The following is a 20,013-nucleotide window of genomic DNA, read 5'->3' as shown; positions in this document are numbered from 1 at the left end:
GTTGTGTCCTGCTTGATTATGTATGGTCTTACTTTGTAAAGGAGTGTATGGAAGGTATTGGGACCCATTCTCAAGTAATTTGTTAAATCTTTCATACCCCCCTTGGTAGTTCGCGTAGAATGGTCACATGACTTCCCATAGATGGGAAAGTTTTGAACTGGATCAGGGCGTGGCGTAGTGGTAGGAAGCAGAGTGCAAATCAATGGTAAAAATCTGAATGGGACATTGGTATACGAGTGGAGTACCACAAGGGTCGGTGCTGGGTCCTCTGCTTTTTATTATTTACATCGATGACTTGGACATAGGAATTAGTAGTGGTGTCAGCAAGTTCGCAGATGATACCAAGATCGGTAGAGTAATCCAGTCAGACAGGGACGCTAGCGTTTTCCAGGATGAGCTTGACAGACTATATGATTGGGCGGGGAAATGGCAGATGGAATTCAATGTCGGGAAGTGTAGCATTCTGAGTATAGGTAGGAATAACCCCTCACACAATTACTCCTTAAATGGCACTCCTCTAAGCAGGTCTGGGCGTGAGAGAGACTTAGGAGTCCTAGTGAGCGCTGACCTCCGTCCTAGGGCTCAATGCATTCATGCTCAAAATCGGGCAAACAGAGTACTTGGTTTCATCTCAATGAGCGTAAGCAATAGGAGCGCTGAAGCCATCCTCAAACTTTACTTAGCACTAGTTAGACCTCATCTCGATTATGCAGTTCAGCTCTGGTCCCCCTACTATAGAATGGATATCAAAATATTAGAATCTGTACAGATGAGGATGACAAAGATGATTCAGGGGGTGAGAAACTTGCCTTACGAAGACAGGCTGAAGCAGTTAAATCTACACTCTCTAGAAAGGCGAAGGTTGCGAGGAGACTTGATCGAAGTCTATATATGAATGAAGGGCTTTAATAAAGGGGATGTCAACAAGATTTGATAGTAAAAGAGCCAGGTAGAACGCGTAGCAATGGTTTTAAGTTAGACAAATTCAGATTTAACAAAGACATAGGCAAGAATTGGTTCACCAGTAGAGTGGTGGACGAATGGAACAGGCTTGCGAGCCATGTTGTGGGTGCCAATTCCGTAGATACATTCAAGAAGAGGTTAGATAAAGCCATGGATGGTGAGGTAAGGTGGGGTTGAGTGTACAGGAGCTACCTTGTATAGGCCAACCGGCCTCTTGCAGACTCCTTATGTTCTTATGTTCTTATGTTCTTTTTTTTCCTTTTCAGTAACCATTGCTTGCACCACTGTTTCCTAGGCAGTTTTGTTCTGTTATTTTTCATGCACAAGGATATCAGGATGCTAAACGGTGCTATACCCTTTTTACCTTTCTTGCATGCACCTTGATGGAGTTATCGTACCGCAACCGCACCTTAGTCCGTCGTCAGCCAAGCCCGCACTCTTCTCCAGCCAGACATTCACTGGCCAGACACCGCCGTGTGGACAACATTACAACTTTGTCTGGTGGCGAACAAAGTTTGGCAGACACTGTATGTTCGTGTGGACGGGGCCTTAGGGAAACATCCGTGCACACCTACCACAGCACAACGCATCTCACGTGACACATTGTGTTCACATCAAAAGCGTATGAAGATGATGAAAGACGCTGCATTCAGTAGGAGGTACTACATAGTTTCAGAACACCAACCCAGGCGTTGGTTTCAGGGCTGAGGTGCCCCCGTATGAGGTGTAGAGGCAATGTAGATGGTGCCTTCTGATACCCTCGCCTTTGAACGATTAATATGCCTTGCAATAAGGGGGGCCAGATGCCAGCAATACACTAGAATGCAATGTGAATGTCATATAACACTTTAAGATTGACATAGAGAGCGCAGCTTCAAGAGAAATCAAATAAACCGGCAACCCCTCAAGCGCACCGGGCCGTGTGCGTGTGTATGTGAGCCTCGATATCTGAAAACATTTTTTTCCAAACATTACTTCGCCACTATTTTACTGAATTGAATGCAAAATATATCATTGGAAAGAAGAAGAATATGATTTTTTGATCGTTCAACTTCTTTCAATTTTGGATAAATTAATGCAATTAACAAAAACCGTCACGAAAACCAAAATAAAGAAAAAAAATCCTAACACCAAAGAAAAATGAAATTAAAAATTCTCAAACGACCAATCGTTTGGACATTCTATAATGCATATTTGGTAATTTTTCCATCACTAAGTTATTAGATAAGAGAGTTACGAGTTATATTTTCATAAAAAAAGTCACTTTTCTTTTCAGTTATAAATCGAGTTATGGATTTGAAAACGAGAGAAGATTATTTAAGTATAAACATATTCCTAACATAAATATAAACATGACAATACACTGGTAATTAAGAAATGGTGTGACGCTTCCCTTAAAGCAGAAAGGATAAAGAGAAAAAAGTTTGTATTTCTTCTAATTAATACCTGAACCGGAGGAACTATAATACCACATAGAGTAAAATATAACATATGGAAATAAATACTTGGCATTTTAGGTATTGATACAGGACATAACATGATGCGTTTATTGGAAGAACATTAGCGATGCATTACAGGATACATGTGTTGCAAGTACACCAGTGATACATTACAGGATACATGTGTTGCAAGTACACCATTGATGCATTACAGGATACATGTGTTGCAAGTACACCAGTGATGCATTACAGGATACATGTGTTAGAAGTACACCAGTGATGCATTACAGGATACATGTGTTAGAAGTACACCAGTGATGCATTACAGGATACATGTGTTAGAAGTACACCAGTGATGCATTACAGGATACATGTGTTAGAAGTACACCAGTGATGCATTACAGGATACATGTAGTGCAAGTACACCAGTGATGCATTACAGGATACATGTGTTAGAAGTACACCAGTGATGTACTACAGGATACATGTGTTGCAAGTACACCAGTGATGCATTACAGTAATAACCGCGGCGAGACATCAGGCAGCAGACCCTAAAGCGGAGGTGTTCACGCGGATCGGCAGGTTTGAGATCCAGCCGTGTTGCTTTGGATCCACGAAACATAGTCTGTGTGGGGGTAACATTTTGAGTTATTCGTTATGTTCTGCACAATCAGTCAAAAATATATCATTCCTTCTTATCAACAGTATAGAAAGAGCGTGTTAAAGTGAGAAACAGCAGTAAGGTAGAACGTGATGAAGTAGCTACTCACTGCTGACTCTGGTGTAGACGCCGGGATACCCTGCAGCGGCACAGCCGTATCCCCAGGACACAATCCCGATTTGCTGCATGTTGCCTGAGCCTGCCACCATAGGGCCGCCAGAATCTCCCTGGAATTAAAGTCACCCCCTGCTGCACCTTACTGGCGAAGTGATTAGAATGCTCAGCTGTTTATCTGCACAGACGGGTTCGACCCCGAGTGGCGCTGACCCAGAGTCCTCGTGTAATGGTTGAGGCGACAAATGAGTGCCGGCGTAAAGCGTTGATATATCTTATGTGCCACGCATTGCCAGAACGCTGCACACCAAGTTACTTTACGCTGGCTTAGACATGGTCAACAACCTCTATAGAAACATAAATTCGTTTATAAGGTCGACGTACCCCGTTTATTGACATTTCAATAAGTTTAACGAAAGACAGAACATGAGCCACCTTCTGTGACTTAGTGGCCATGCATGTTGATTAGTGTAAGGACGTACCTGGCAAGAGTCTTTTCCTCCCTGAGACAGTCCAGCGCAGATCATATTTGCGGTGATTTCGTTGTTATCGTAGCCCGTTGCCTTGCACGCTGCGTTGGTCATGGTGGGTACCGTCACTTCGTTAAGCTTGTTCGGCTGTGATCCTCCTGGTTACAAAGTAAGGGTAGCTAAAGTGATGAGCGGCAAACCATAGTGTGCTGACCTAGTGATGAAAGTATACTACACATTCTGAGGAAATGTTTAATATATTTTTAAATAAATAATAATTTATCACCATTGCCCTAGCATATCTTTTTCTTCTGTGTAAGGATCAACACACACACACACACACACACACACAATATATATATATATATATATATATATATATATATATATATATATATATATATATATATATATATATATATATATATATATATATATATATATATATATATATTATCCCGTTTAATGTTTAGTTCTTCCCCAAACATTTATCTTTAGGCTTCACAGTGACTTGCCTGACGCGAGCGTGCCCCAGCCGGTGATGGTGGCGTCCACGGCCTCGTAGAGTTCGCCAGGTGTTGGAAGGCACACCGGGGCGACCTTGTTGTCATTTTGGAAGGTGAGAGGTTGAGCCAGCTTCAGCAGTGCTATGTCATTGTCGTATGTCGAGGAGCTGTAACTGGGGTGCCTAATGACCTGGGAATGGAAAACAAATTATAAGCCTTTCATTACAGTAAGTGTGCAAACTCGTATACTACGGGTAAGGATGCTGGAATGGCGCTAAGGGAAGACAGTGGCACTGATTGGTAGGCTGACTGGTTTAGATTTACAGAGATTTACATAGAAAATCAGACCACACAGACCCCATGGTCCAGACTAGGTAGCCTGTCCTTAAACCTAAGTGATTCTACATTAATCAGATGGCTCCAAAACGTTGCATTTCTACTCAAGTTAATATTAAGTTCAAGGAAGTTACGGTCGAGCTTGTTTTTAAAGGAGTCAATCGTGTTACACTGGACCACTGAAGGTGGGAGCTTATTCCATTCTCGCACAACAACGTTGGTGAAGAAAAATTTGGTGCAGTCTGAATTTACTTGTCTACATCTGAGTTTTACGCCATTGTTCCTCGTTCGCAAAGTGTCATCGATCATAAACAGTTTTGTTTTGTCTACCTTCGTGAAACCATTAAGCATTTTAAAACATTCGATCAGTTTTCCTCGGAGGCGACGTTTCTCAAGAGAGAACATGTTAAGGGTGGAAAGCCTTTCTCTGTAGAACTTGTTGCGCAAGTAAGGGATCATTTTTGTTGCCCGACGCTGAACACCTTCTAATTTAGCAATGTCCTTTGCATGGTGGGGAGACCAAAACTGCGGCGCATATACCAAGTGGGGTCTGACTAAACTATTGTAGAGCGGAAGTATTACATCTTTATTCTTGAATAAAAAGTTTCTTTTAATGAAGCCCAACATTCTGTTCGCTTTATTTGTTGCATCGATGCAATGATGTGAGAATTTGAGGTTTGACGCGATTTTGACCCACAGGTCCTTAACGCATTGAACGCTTGTGAGTTTAACGCTACCCATTTCGTAATCGAAATTCTTATTTCTTGTTCCAACTTGAAGGACCTGGCACTTGTCTACGATAAAGGGCATCTCCCATCTATCCGACCAAGCTGAAATTTTGTGCAAATCCTCTTGGAGGCTTCGCCTGTCTTCGTCAGTGAGAACCGAGTTACAAATCTTTGTGTCGTCTGCAAATTTACTAATGCGATTATTGGGTCCAACATCCACATCGTTGATGTAAATAATGAAGAGCACTGGACCAAGAATCGAGCCCTGAGGGACCCCACTAGTGACCGGTGCCCACTCTGTGTTAAATCCGTCAATCACCACTCTTTGTTGTCTGTTCCTCAACCAATTCGCGATCCATTGGTTTACTTGACCGTCAATACCTATTTGCTTTAATTTATAAAGTAATTTATGATGTGGGACTGTATCAAACGCTTTGTGGAAATCAAGATAGACTACGTCCAATGATTTGGTTACGTCATAAACTGGGAAGAGATCGTTATAAAAGGTCAATAGGTTTGATAGGCAGGATCTTTTAACGCTTATAGGAACTAACTGTATAGTGTGCTCATATTGTGCCATTATTGTGCTAAGCACTAACGTGGCATCTACAGACGTTGTGAAATCCTCATGGTATAGTTTCAAGTCTTCCAATGTAAATATCTTCTGGCTGCTTGTCACATGCGACCTACTTATATATACAGACTTCTTACACGATCTTCACAAGTGTCTTTCACAATCAGACACATTTACATCACAGGTGATTTCAGCCTCCTGGAGATTTACTGGAGTGCGATTTCTTCATTCACTTCGCCAGGCCCGTCTCCTGCATATAAAATCAACAATATCTGAGAATCAGAAAGCGCTGAGGTTTCTAACGTCATAGCCACTCCCCTTAAATCTTTTTTATAGGGGTAGTGATTTGCAGGCTTTTTTTCATTGTTGATTTCTTTTTCTTGCTCTTGAGCTGTTTCCTTTACTGTAAAAAAATAATCCTGTCTCGGCTGGATTTACGACCACCATAAGTACAGTTGCGGACACGAGTGAAGGCACAGATTTCAGTAACTCTTGTTGACAACCCTCTGTAGAGTGTTCCCTTTTAATGTGATTCACAAGCAATACATTTTTAAAATAGCTACTCAGAACATTTGTTTATAAATAGAAGAGGGTAGCGTTGCTTCGTTGGGGATGAAAATATTCATTTAATGTTAAAACTACTGACATGTAATTAATTTGACTTGCTGTCTGGCAACTAGCAATAGATGAATGCGCTATTAGTTGAAATCATTCTTTTAAAGAAGTTGTATGATATGTAAAATCAATATTCGGTCAATATTTTCACCGAGTTAAACTTGTAAGATAAAACTATACCATTTGAGTGTGGAAAGACAACGGGTGAAAGGTTCTACTGCCCTTCGGCTGCGGAAGTGTACTGTACTCATCCGCCACACCTGCTGGCCTCCGCTCACTTGGTGCCGGGACCCTACACACGCATACACACTAACAGATTGCAACGCATGAACACAAACACGGCGAGGTCTCTTAGGCAACTGTTCCTAAACGTACTCCAACAACACATGTAAAACGGCAAATGAACGTGATCTTCACATACACAGACAAGTACACAGCCGTTCAGTGATGAAGAATATCACGAAGAAAATCATATCGAGATTGATGCACACACACACACACACACACACACACACACACACACACACACACACACACACGTTGCACAGACATAACGTACTTACGACACACAAATCCATAAACACCAATCACACCATGGCAACACACGCTAACGCCAAGCCTGCCACGCCTACTCTGAGATTCGATCACTCACACTTTACATGCACTGTGCGGCACGGGCACAAGCTTCCTCTCCATATTTTAGATTGTACAGCAACAGACTCATCTGTGAAACAAGTACATGCTCGGTTCCCAGCACAAGCACTCAGCGGCACCAGGCTCAACGCCACAGCCCGTGTGAGGAGCCAGTGACACAGAGGAAGGCTGAAGGGAATAACATTAAAAGGCAGGATGGCGCCACCATAAACACTCGCTTGCGCCATATCAGGCTAGGGGCGACCATCAGGCCCCGCCAAGAAAGATTACCAACGCCATAAGCGGAATGTAAAAAAATAAATAAAAAAGTAAAATGAGTTGTTTCCGTTTCCTCCCATTTAACGCTTATCAACCTTGCATGGACCTTGGTGCCCTGCGTGTTACTCATCAGAAACAGAATGACATGGAATACAACCTGAGCGATGCTCAGCCTCTTCGTGGCCGAAGTCTCCCCGGATGTGGACCAGTCATGTTCCCCAACGACTACATCTGAACCTGAGGCGGTGTTCCTGAAAGGGAATGTTTCAGTATCCAGACTAGTTCAGTAGAGGATGAGGTCAGGCTAGATGCAATACTTTATGCCAAGAGCTTCGGAATGCCAATAGCATTAATTAAAAACACATACAAGAAACCAACTCAACCGAGTAGCATTCTGCACTGCAAACACATAACACGTTTTTCACAGTCATTATTTTTTTGGTGAACAATTATTTTATCCCTGATCAACACACTTTATACGCCTTGCACTGGAGAGGAAAACATATCTAATGATTTTTAAACGTTTTCCTCTTGGATCATTGCTTCATGCAAGTACATATGCGGTTAGTTACCCGTCAACACAATGCGCGGCGGTCAGAATCCACTGTGCGGAGATAACCGAGCCGCCGCAGTAGGGTCTGCTCCCAGACTTTGAGACGAGCGCTACCTGCCACGGGTACTCGTGTGTGGTTGTTGTTTCGCCGCCCACAATTCGTGAAACAGTGTTGCGCTTGCCACAAGCTGCGGAAGTGCAAAACGGCCGTAGTTAGTGCAGGATGGGGAGAGAAAGATTATCAACTGTCTTGAATACTGTACTTGAATGTTAAAACAAAATGCCCGGACTGAAGAGCGGTGCCCGAACATTGGTATAATCCAGCACACAAGGCAGAGTTATGAAAGGTGTCACACATAACTGTCTCAAAGAACACTCGTCACTTTGGCATCTCAATTATGGCGCTGTATGATCCTGCAAAGAATGTCCAATTATGCATGGCTCACAGCCTTAAAAAGTGTAGGTCCCAAAATAATGTATTATGTGCATATGTCACGACACATGCCGCACGGCACATAGGCGAACTTAGCCCGTCCAGTGACCTTCAGGCGATACTCACCACCGCCTTGTACCTGGCTACTAATGTTTAGTGTTCTAGAACATACACACGCGACTCCCATGCATCACCTGCCAACCAATATTGCCACAGGATTGGGGACGCGAAATCTGTATTTATATCGTTTCATGACAGAACAAAATGTAATCGGGCCTCTAACGCCTGTCCTCATGCGTCCTCATTCCTCAACACATGGGAATACAGACACACAGCATACTCACTGCACGGACTGGAACTTGTCTCGGTGGTGGTTTGGGAACTTGCCTCGGTGCTAGTGTTGCCTTCGTTCGTTACTTCTGTGTCAGCTGCTGAATGAAATAAACGGCACTTGAGAGGGTAAGATGAAAATTGTGTTCAAAAGAAAACGAATACTAACTGAAACCAAACTGAAAAGAAGCAAAAGTCGCCCTATAGTCAATCACACCGCCATCTGAAGAACTACAATGTCTCAAACCTGTGAAGAAATTGATATAAATACACTTCCCCCCACCTCTCTCTCTCTCTCTCTCTCTCTCTCTCTCTCTCTCTCTCTCTCTCTCTCTCTCTCTCCATCGTTTATTTATTGGTAGTCTTTGGTTTAGACGCATAACACTCCTTGCTACACGATTCGAGAAACACCTTGAAAGGAAGGATAAATTGTTACCTTCCTTGAGCCTCAGTGGTACAGTGGTTAGCATGCATCTGCTGCTCTGGGTTCCAATCCCAGCCCAGCAGGGAAGCACATAATTAGACAGTTGCCGAATCGGGCGTAAGCCACTTCCAGTGACGTATACACGGGAGGTGAGGGGGTGCTGTAAGCCTATCAAAGAGCCTCCTGTGTCCTTACCTCCCGTTTCCCTGTTGTCAACACCTGGGAGTAGTTCGGCATGCTCTCTAAAGGCAAATTCTCCTACATTCCGCACCACACTACACACACGCAACACACTTTTCCCCCCAAATGATCTAAATTGAATATTTATCATGGCTCATAAAATACTACCCCCATCTACGAGGGGAGCAGAAACGTAGCTAAATCGGTCTCCCTTTTCGACGTAGATCGCAGGTGTCCCGATAACTCTTTCAACTTTCTCTTCATCCCCTTCTGCAATATTCGCGGCCTTTGCGCTAAACTCCTTCCTGTGGAACACCTTCTTTACTCTCCCACAGCTATCCTAACAGTAATCTCTACTCTGTTCTCCTCTACTATCCTTATCATTACACCGTTACATCATATATATCAATCCAAAGCAGAGTGTTGCGTCTACGTACACAACGATATTCAACATACTACGAACACATGATATGAAACAACACTCACTAAGGAGTATAGATTTGATGATTTTAGGTTCAGGAAGGGACAAAAATCACTTCACGAACAGTCTGCTGGTTATGTACAATAAACTAGCAGATTATGTAGTTGATAGACACGGTTGAAAGTTAGAAATTGAAGTTAGACATATTTATGAATGTGGAGAGAAGTTTGTGAATATCCAGCCCATGATCTGCCATGTGTTGGCCGGCTGGCCTTTTGGATTATCCTTATATCCCTGCCTATTCTTGTATACAGTATGATGAAAGAGTACTTACATGACGCTGTTATTGTGCACGAGAAGCCTCTTTCAGTCCCTCGCCTATTGGTCTTGAATCGGATTTGAACGTAGCCTTCCATGCCACTTAAAGAATCGACTTCACTGCCACAGTATCTGAATGACAGATCACACAAATTGATTACGTTCTGAATATCAGCCATACTTTTCTATCGACAGAGATGGGCCAGCCCAATAGATCTATTTTTTTCCATCTGTTTGTTTTGATATTTGGAATTTTGTTGACATTCATTGCAATATAGCAAGCAATGTTCCCTACAACAATAAGTACAGAGGTGGCAGCAGAGTGGTCAGCGTAAATAAAGGCGCTGTGTCTAGGAGGACCTAGGATCGAATCCCGCCAGACGCTACAAGTTAACAGTTTTCACTCATCGTCGAGTGGCCACCCACATGCTGCCCTGAAGACCAACTAGCAACTCGGACTCCAGTTTATCTCTAAAAAGAATGAAATATGAGCTCCGGGAAAAAGCGTGGACCAAGCAACATAGCGCCACTATAAGCCCTTGCCTGCACCTAACGGGCTGAAGCAGACCACCAGGTCCCATCAAGAAAGCCTACCGGCGGTACAGGCGGGAAAAAAAAATTATGATCCAATTACACGTTACTTTTCGTTTGTTGAAGCGAAGTCCGTAATGTGTAAGAAGTCTCCTCTGCATTGCGAAGATAGCCTCAATTTGAAATCTTGACAAGAAAAAGACAACGTGGAATCGTCAGTGGTCTGCGGATGGAGAACGGAATACACTTTATATGTATTTCTTCCATGCACCGTATCAACGTTAAATGTATTTATAATAGTCTTTTTTTAATATTCGGGAGGGATAAGTAAAAAATTACTCAAACTTTGAAATTTCTCTATAAACCCCACCAAGATGTTTGCAAAACTTACCTCGAACGTCCAATAGCAGTTATGTCTGTTGGGGTAGTTGCTGGGGTAGTTCTTTGACTTGATGACTGCGACATTTCCGGCAGACATCGTGTAATCCCCGCATGGAAGACCATCTGCAGAAAGGGCGCCGTATGGAAACGTTACAAAACTGATTCCCCAAAACGCCACACTTCCTTGTAACATATACATATAGATTTCTATTAAAGGAAGATGGATTAAAAGAAGATTTTTTGCGGTAACAAAAAAATAACTGTGTTAAGGCCCATAATTGATACACACTGGTATTTATATGCACATTGCTTGCAATGGCACACCAGAACACACGGATGATCGTTGAAGTAGGAAGACACCGAGCGGAACTCACCCTCTTTAGGGTGTATGTGACCTCCCTTGCCCCAAGACAGGTGTGGTGTGCGGAACTCACCCTCTTTAGGGTGTATGTGACCTCCCTTGTCCCAAGACACGTGTGGTGCGCGGAACTCACCCTCTTTATTGTGTATGTGACCTCCCTTGCCCCAAGACAGGTGTGGTGAGCGGAACTCACCCTCTTTAGGGTGTATGTGACCTCCCTTGCCCCAAGACAGGTGTGGTGAGCGGAACTCACCCTCTTTAGGGTGTATGTGACCTCCCTTGCCCCAAGACAGGTGTGGTGAGCGGAACTCACCCTCTTTAGGCTGTATGTGACCTCCCTTGCCCCAAGACAGGTGTGGTGAGCGGAACTCACCCTCTTTAGGGTGTATGTGACCTCCCTTGCCCCAAGACAGGTGTGGTGAGCGGAACTCACCCTCTTTAGGGTGTATGTGACCTCCCTTGGCCCAAGACAGGTGTGGTGCGCGGAACTCACCCTCTTTAGGCTGGATGTGACCTCCCTTGCCCCAAGACAGGTGTGGTGCGCGGAACTCACCCTCTTTAGGCTGGATGTGACCTCCGAGCTCCCTGGAACAGTAACAGTCGTTAATACGTTTTCTTTTGTGGAAGGCCGAGTGGCTTGTTTATCAATGATACAGTAATGAGACCATGGGGTATGCGTCATTGGTGAAAACATGGGGACTTACCTAACCACAGAAACGTCTTCGGAGAGGCAGCCTCCACATATACACTGCAAATATACAAGAGTGTTACATATGGCCCTTTAGTCACTAATATAAGTTCGAAGCGACAAAGGTGATGTTAAGAACACTGGTAACCGCAGAACAGACGAGAGGAGCCCATTTGTCTAGTACAATGATTTTTAAAATACATATGTGTGTGTGTGTGTGTGTGTGTGTGTGTGTAGCGCTGCGAATAAACAACGGACGGTAAGAGCTCCAAAGTTATTTTCAAAGCTCTGGTAAAGTTATGGACTCCCGGACGCTATGCTTCCCGGACAGCCCCAGAGCTGGCAGTGCTGCATGAGGACCCTTTAGTGCAGTTTGAGCAAGTTCGGGTTGTTGAAGGGTTTAAGGTTGATGGGTGTTGGACAGGAAATCGGGACTCTTGGGCTAACCCTTCCCTCTATTCGTTGGCGCGGCTCTGCACAGGAGCACTGAGGGTCTGTGACGTATGTAACGCCATAACCCATTGACGTAATAGTCCAACTAGCTACTAGTCACTTCCACAGCGAGTCCCTCGGTTACCAAGACAACGGTGGCACCTTGTGAGTTAAATGGTGGTATCATTATATATTTTTAGACCATTTCAGAATATTTGTGCACGTTATCAATGTTTTCTTCGTATTTTCTTAGCGAGGACGTTGCAGGAATGAATACAACATTTATTCAAATGCATAATAGCGTTGTAGACAACTTTAGCTGTCCTTGACTAAATTTGAACGAAATGTAAAGAGACATTTTCGTCCGCGAATTAAAAACTTGTTAACAGTGTGCACAACTGACAAATTCATATCTAGTAAATTATGGAGAGTGTATCATGTGGTGACATATCTGAACATTAGCCTCTTTCCATGCGGTGTATATATTTTAAAGTCGGGGCCGGTGAACTAAACTCAGTGGACAGTGTGTTAACACTTGTGTCCCACGATTGTACGTGTAGAAGGTTGAGTTAATAGCTTTAGATACTTAAGAGAGGAAGGATTAGCAGATACGTTAGAGTCAAAACGGATGTTGATCATTAAAATCTCCTGAGATTTCAGTGAAGTGAAGGCGAGTTAAAATGTGCTCGTTTTTTTTATTCAAAATATTATTGAATTTTAAATTTAGTGAATGATGAAAACAACCATATTTACTGCTAGAATGACAATTACATCTTAGCTTGAGTGTGAAAATTGTTCAAAGAATTGACATATTGGGCACGGAAGCAAGTAATTCCGTCGTGTACATAGATGCAGCATTCAGCTTTGGACAGAAAATTAGGTAAAGCATAAACACTATGTCGGATACTGTCAGGAGCCTGAGACACATATTTTAGTATGAAGTAAAATGAGGTTTAGAGAAAAAAGGTTTTCCATAGAATGTAAATCAGAGGGAAGACCACAGAATTTGCAGAGGTAAATAAAAGAGAGAATCAGAAGACCTGTTACGAAACCCTTGAGTTGCCACCAGGTGTGAGGCTTGACCTGATGACATTTCTGGTCCCCTTCCTCTGTGAACTCCTATTCCAGTATTTTGTTCTCTTATATAATTTATAAACAACTTTTGGTACTGGTGTGTGTATCACGTGCCTTTTATTCCGTTATGAAAGCAAAAGGCTTGTCCTTATAATATTTGATGGACTTTTCTTTAGTATTAATGAGATGGTTTGCAGCATCCCCCCTCCATGTATACATTCCTGAATGAGAGTGTGTTGCGCTCTTTCCAAGAAGTAACCACTGCCACTTTGGTGATTGTATTTTAACAAAGGTGTGAAAGTTTACCACTTGAGTGAGACTATATCTCCAGGTGACAACTAACGCCCAGGCCGTTATGGCCCTCTCATACGACCATCTTAACAGCAAGAAATCTCACTCGCACAGCATCACTACTACCAATGTTTGGGGAGGCGGTGGCTGAACAGATTGCGAGACGGCCCCGCGTTCAATCCCCGACCGGTGCCACCAAGCTGGGATTTTTCAGCCGCCGCCGAGTGGCTTAAAACTACCCACATGCTGTCCAGAAGACCACCTATCAACCCGGACTCTAGATTCTAGGATTAAAGATGAGCTCCGGGGGGGCAGCATGAGCTAATGCAAGATGGCGCCACTATAAACACTCGCCTGCGCCAGAACGGGCTGGGCTGACCATCAGGCCCCACCTGGAAGAAGCCTTGGGCCGACCATCAGGATCCACCGGGAAGAAGCCTACCGGCGCAATAGTCCAAGACGTAAAAAAAAAAATAATAATAATAAATAAATAAATAAATAAATAAATAAAAACTTTTTCATGGTAGGAGCGGTTGAAGCGATCAGGAAAAGAAAATAAAGAGACTGCTGCGAGGAATCCAGAGAGGCGTAACCTTAAATTACAAGACTTCTACTCCCCCATGACCATCGAACAGTATCAAAAGTTTCCTAGTTATGAAAGCGTGTTTTTAGTGTATGGCGGGCTTTGTTTTGTGCCAGTAACAGGAAGGTAATTTGGTAACTTACCGAGAGGATGACCGCCAGAGACAGCAAGAGACAGCGCATGGTGACGTTATGCAGCGTTTCTTCCGTGTGCGAGACCTCGAACAGATGATGGAGGTGTGTCGAGGCATCCCAGACAGGGTCCTTATATACACAGGTGCTCTTTGGGTCTCTTACTCCCTTGACATTTAGACGCCAAATCCTCTGAAAAGAATCTTGAAAGGTCAGAGGCGAAAAAGGAGTTTTTTTTAAGTGCCACTTAAATGACTAAAGTACCGAGCCAATGAATACTGAGTCAGTGAAATGATATTCTTGTACATGGGGAGCATTTTGAAGGAAATACTTTTTAGTTGTATAATATTTTTAGAGAACATTTTCAATCACTGATCATCAGTTTTCGCAAGAACCAAAGCCTCTTCCAAACTTTTCGATAAGCTAAACGTTGCCGTTCGTTTAACTATTTACTCAGTATTTAATGAATATCATCTCCCTCATTTCCATCTCAATAAAGGTTTGCAATTTTTCCTTGTACTGTTTTGAAAACTTTGACTGCTCATTATTGATGTCTTTTTCGTTCAAACATTTTTTTTTTTTTACTGCCAATAAATAAATTGTCTTCTTATTTACTTGGTTCACTTCATCATTTAGACATCTAGAGTATTGCTTCTGAATCGCAAATAACGGATGTACAGCTTTTAGGTAGTTGGTACTTGTCACCTTGCGGTGGCCGAGTGGTTAGCGTGCGGGCGTGGTCAGCCCGTGGGCCTAGTGTGGACTAGGTTCGAGTCCCCACCGAAACACGCTGATTTTTCAAGTCATCGCCGAGTGGCGAAAGATTACCCCATACTCTCTGGATCTTCAATCAGCCCTAACTTCATCGACGTCGGTCAAGAGGAGCACCAGGGGGCAGCATGGGCCAGGCAAGATTCATACATCACGGCAGCCACTATAAGTAAAATTAGCCTGCGCCATTAACGGGCTTGGGATGCCCATATATATATATATATATATATATATATATATATATATATATATATATATATATATATATATATATATATATATTTTTTTTTTTTTTTTTTTTTTTTTTACTTCGTGGCCTATTGCGCCGGTAGGCTTCTTCCCGGTGGGGCCTGACGGTCGGCCCAGCCCGTTCTGGCGCAGGTGAGTGTTTATAGTGGCGCCATCTTGCATTGGCTCATGCTGCCCTCCCGGAGCTCATCTTTAATCCCAGGATCTAGAATCCGGGTTGATAGGTGGTCTGCACAGCATTTGGGTAGTTTTAAGTCACTCGGCGGCGGCTGAAAGATCCCAGCTTGGTGGCACTGGGCGGGGATTGAACGCGCGTCGTCCTAAACGCGGCGGCGTCACGCTATCCGTTCAGCCACCGCCCCTCAAGAAAGCGTACCGGCGCTAAAGGCTGAAACAAATAATATATAAATATATATATATATATATATATATATATATATATATATATATATATATATATATATATATATATATATATATATATATATCAGGAGAAGTACAATATGAAAAAAATGTACCTTTACTTTTTCAGCAACGGTCATCTATGTGGAGATCGAGAGAAACTCTGCTTAAACTTATTACACTAAATTATTGACAATTTTCCGCCTCTTTCTAGGAACCATCGTATGCTTGATGCTTAATGGATCAAATACATGTTATGAGACATATCATGTACTTCCAATATTTCTGCAATCTAATGCTGGGTTTTATGTATCTTATTTTATGTTGCCCTTGAGCTGAATCATATACAATCCATCAACCAATCAATCTGGGCATACACCAGGAGCCTCTTCTCCTCTAGCCTATGACGCCGAACCCGAGGATCTTCCTGGAAAGTCTATATACAGGTCCTTTCAATCCCGAGTACCTCACGGCATGATCTGTCGAATTCTGAAGTCATGATATCTGTGGGCGTCCCCTTGGCCACATCTACTCAGGGTCGCGGTCTCTTACAGAAACAGCCCAGTGAGGAGGGTCGGCTTCTGGGTAGCGTGCTGCATGCCTGTATAGCCGGAATCGGCGTTCACGGAGTATGCCTCGAATCACTCGTGGAGTTATCGCCGGCCTGACACAAATTCATTCCAGCGGAATCCCATGACTCTACTTATGAACCCATTTCCAGAGGCATCACTCCGCCTTTTCGGGCAACTATTAGTGTCAATGTCTCACAAGCATGGAGTAAGAAAGGGAGCACAGGTGACTTGAAGATCCTCCTGAAAAGGTATTGACGACGCCATATACTAGTGCTAAGCGAGTTCATACTACCGTAGGCAACGCCAATCTACCGTAAGACTTTTGACGAGACCCGTTATTGCTCTATACTAAATTATCAAAATCCATGATATCGAAGTTGCTGCCATACGCATTAACAAACTGTGTTGTTTAATCAAGTAAGTTTCTAAACATCTCAACCTTGGTCCCAAGAGACATAAGAGTCCCAAAAGTATCTCTATGCGAGCAGTACACCTTTATCCAAAACTCTGCCTAATACCCTGTCCATGAGCCTGCAGTTAGGGACACAGCCCTGCCTCAGTTCCGTGATGAGGGAAAACATTCTTGAGACGCCCTTTGCCCTACTTCACAGCGCTCTCAGTACCAAGAGTACAAGTCAATAAATTAAACAATGATCTTTGCGGGAATCCTGCGTTGCAAGAGATTCCCGAGTGCTTCGCAATGCACTGAATTAAATGCCTTATAGAGATCTACATAGCTTACGAGTATCCCATATGGAAACTTATAAAGGCGATTCATCAGTAAGCGAAGTGCTAGGATGAGGTCAATTGCCGGCTCACCAGACGTGAACGCGAATTGTTTATGTCTCTGCAACTTCAGCAGCAAAGTCTAATTATACCAAGTCTGTTCACGCGCAGGAGAGGCGTGGCAAAGAGGTGACGTCATACTGCCTCGGTTAGTCCAAGGCATAGAGGTAGAATTGGTGGAGTCGTCACGGCCCGCTAATCCCATTCATTGAGGTGAAGCAGCCGAACTGCCGCAAGATGAGGGATACCCGGGTGAGAGCTCACGTCCACTACCTTAGTTGTTAACTCCAGACCCCGTCTCATTCACTATGATGGTGGTGTTTTTCAGTACTGTACATTTATTGTTGCGGTAGATCTATTTCATAAATACCTGACCTGACAACACTTGGCAGCCTGGCCAGACATCACCTGCCACTTGGCAGGTGTCCACAACCTTGCGGCCCAAAAAATGACAGTTCGGCGGATTCACCTTTTAGGGCTGATGTCGACTCTACCAATTCTTCCTCCATGGTCCGAGGACAGAAAACGGAGTAATTGATGGGTGACGTGTATTTTTTTATATTTTGTCCACTGTATACTACCTTTTCAGTCATTCTGTTATTTATTTATTAACTCCAAGTATACCATTCTTATTTAACAAAAAATCATATTTCCACGTTTGTGTTTATAATTGGATGTGCAGCCACCTACAGCACATTTATTAGGCATCCTGGTCCACGTCACCCCTGTGCACCCGACTTCGTCTCGTTGCAGACTGATTGGGTCCCACGCAACGGACCCCGCCTTTGAAGACAGCGTGACGTCATGCGCGAGTCCGACGAGATTTTCGCGGAAAGTGACCAGACTTGTTATAATTAGATTTTGTTCAGCAGCTGATTACAAATCCGCATGAAACGGGCAAGCGCAATGCCTGAAACAGTGAACAACGTTATACCGTGGTAGTTGTTGCAGTACTGCCGGCCCCCTATCCATTTCCGGATAGGGACGACCATCCCTCATTCTCCAGTCAGAAAGAATGGTATTATATTGCCAAGCAACTGTCAAGACGGCATGCAGCTGCACAGATTGCAACATTCGCGGTCTTTGTATAAATTATTATTCTGTGAAAAAAACATCTCTCCTCTAAACCTCACCTTTTCTTCCGCACCGAAACGCAGGTTTCGGAGGCTCCTGACAGTAATATCTACTATGTTCCCTCCTACTCTCTCTATCCTAAATTTCACTCCAAAGCTGAATGTTGCGTCTGCGTGCGCAACGACATCACCTGTTCTCGTCCCCACGACCTTGACTCTCTCTCTCTCTCTCTCTCTCTCTCTCTCTCTCTCTCTCTCTCTCTCTCTCTCTCTCTCTCACACACACACACACACACACTGTCTCCCACATTAAAATTGTTTCTGTATTCCGTTCTGTTATACCCATTTATTTACGTTTATATACTTAATAGCACTAGTCAATTTGACATTGGATGCTGGATGTGTGAACCACTCACCAAAAAACTTGTTACACACTAGGAAATGAGGAAATCATTTCCGTTTGTCAGAAACATCTTCCATGGTTCCTTATGAAGTGTGTGTGTGTGTGTGTGTGTGTGTGTGTGTGTGTGTGTGTGTGTGTGTGTGTTGTCACTCGGCTTATCCAAGTGTCTATTAGCCGTATTCCCGTCCACTGATGTTTTCCTTCCTAGCAGTGATGCCAGATCAAAACCTTTTGTGAAACACTCTTATTTGGTAACACTCAATCAATCGGCGTCCTTAACATTTTCTATATGCAGGAATCTATGCCTTTCCTTATTAACATGGCCACCATAATAAATTCTATGATGTTTTTTTATTAATTTACTTGAATGCATAGACACATAAGTAAACACATATTTAGCCGAATCCTTTGTTGTGGTACCGGAGTACTCGTATGTACGCCACCTGCACGCTAGCGCGAGTTTTGAAGGGATGGAGGCCCCCCCAGTCCTTGTAAGACCCTTCACTGAAAATGAGAGTGGCTCTCCTCTCTCTCATTAAGGGGAGGCCTGTCGTCGTGTCCAAACGACAGGCTCCTAATATACAGCTGGAGAAGGAAAAAGCCTGGGAGGAAATACGTTAGCAATATGCTGAAATGTCCTGTCGTCTGCGCGGTCCAACCGAGCAAACGTACGTTGTGGCGGATCCAGCTGCTGCCATGCCCAAGCCGCATCCCGGAAAGCGACAACACAGGATGCCTACTCGTCGGGCAGAGCCAGCACTGTCCGTAACAGCTCGGATCCGGACCCATCAGAAGCCATGCAATGTATCAGGTCGGAGGAGGACGGTGGGCTGCTGTCTGACGGGAGTGCTGCTACCGGTGACTCTCAGCAGGACGACACGGGACACCAATCCAAACGCTCTTGTCCAGGTAAGCATGAGCCCACCTCTGCAACAACCCCGGGAACTGACAAGATGGAAGAGAAGGCTGCCCACCTCCCTCGCCCCTCTGCAGGAGATGCCGAAATGATTGTGGATGAGCGGCGTGAGTCTTCTGCCCCTGCCCCTCTCCAGCAGAGTGCCCCTGCCCCAACATCAACACCAGCACCAGGACAGACAGCAGTTACAGGGGAAGGATCGATGCCACCAGCAGAAGTAGCAGCAGCAGCAGGGAATGGACCGCCTCCCCACCAGCGTCAAGACCAAGACCTAGCGGCCTCAAGACCCGTTCAACCGGAGCAAACAAGGGAACGGGTGCGTCGGGTACTGTTCTTCGGGACCTCCTGTCAGGAAGGACAACACAAGGAGATCGAGCTCGGCAGCCATCTTG

General features: G+C 44.0%; 1 protein-coding gene across 4 annotated transcripts; it reads right to left on the bottom strand.

Annotated features, from left to right (window-relative positions):
• Positions 1-2,496: 2,496 nt before the first annotated feature.
• LOC126992328 (trypsin-1-like) lies at positions 2,497-14,584 on the bottom strand. Of its 4 annotated transcripts, none has more exons than XM_050851005.1 (14): positions 14,462-14,584; positions 11,955-11,998; positions 11,705-11,835; positions 11,564-11,584; positions 10,900-11,012; positions 10,619-10,731; positions 9,994-10,109; positions 8,649-8,735; positions 7,891-8,059; positions 7,476-7,569; positions 4,163-4,343; positions 3,660-3,805; positions 3,173-3,290; positions 2,497-3,027 (listed from the first exon to the last, which is right to left on the bottom strand). In XM_050851005.1, the coding sequence occupies exons 1-14, from the start codon at positions 14,498-14,500 to the stop codon at positions 2,969-2,971; spliced, it is 1,431 nt and encodes a 476-aa protein (XP_050706962.1). In that variant the 5' UTR covers positions 14,501-14,584; the 3' UTR covers positions 2,497-2,968. The 4 variants fall into 4 exon arrangements, with proteins under 4 accessions (XP_050706962.1, XP_050706963.1, XP_050706964.1 ...); XM_050851006.1 differs by having other exon boundaries at positions 8,649-8,732; XM_050851007.1 differs by lacking the exon at positions 11,564-11,584 and having other exon boundaries at positions 11,744-11,835.
• Between the last annotated feature and the right edge of the window lie 5,429 nt (positions 14,585-20,013).

This window comes from Eriocheir sinensis, unplaced genomic scaffold (assembly GCF_024679095.1).
Source record: "Eriocheir sinensis breed Jianghai 21 unplaced genomic scaffold, ASM2467909v1 Scaffold444, whole genome shotgun sequence".
NCBI classification, from domain to species: Eukaryota; Metazoa; Arthropoda; class Malacostraca; order Decapoda; family Varunidae; genus Eriocheir; species Eriocheir sinensis.
This window is presented reverse-complemented; position numbering and strand designations above follow the sequence as displayed.

Excerpts from the sequence above, each read along its gene's own strand:
- LOC126992328 (XM_050851005.1), bottom strand. The coding sequence starts at position 14,500 with ATGCGCTGTCTCTTGCTGTCTCTGGCGGTCATCCTCTCG. Across the intron at positions 11,999-14,461 it reads CTCTGGCGGTCATCCTCTCG|TGTATATGTGGAGGCTGCCT; the intron begins GTAAGTTACCAA and ends GTATATTTGCAG. Across the intron at positions 11,836-11,954 it reads GAAGACGTTTCTGTGGTTAG|GGAGCTCGGAGGTCACATCC; the intron begins GTAAGTCCCCAT and ends TTACTGTTCCAG.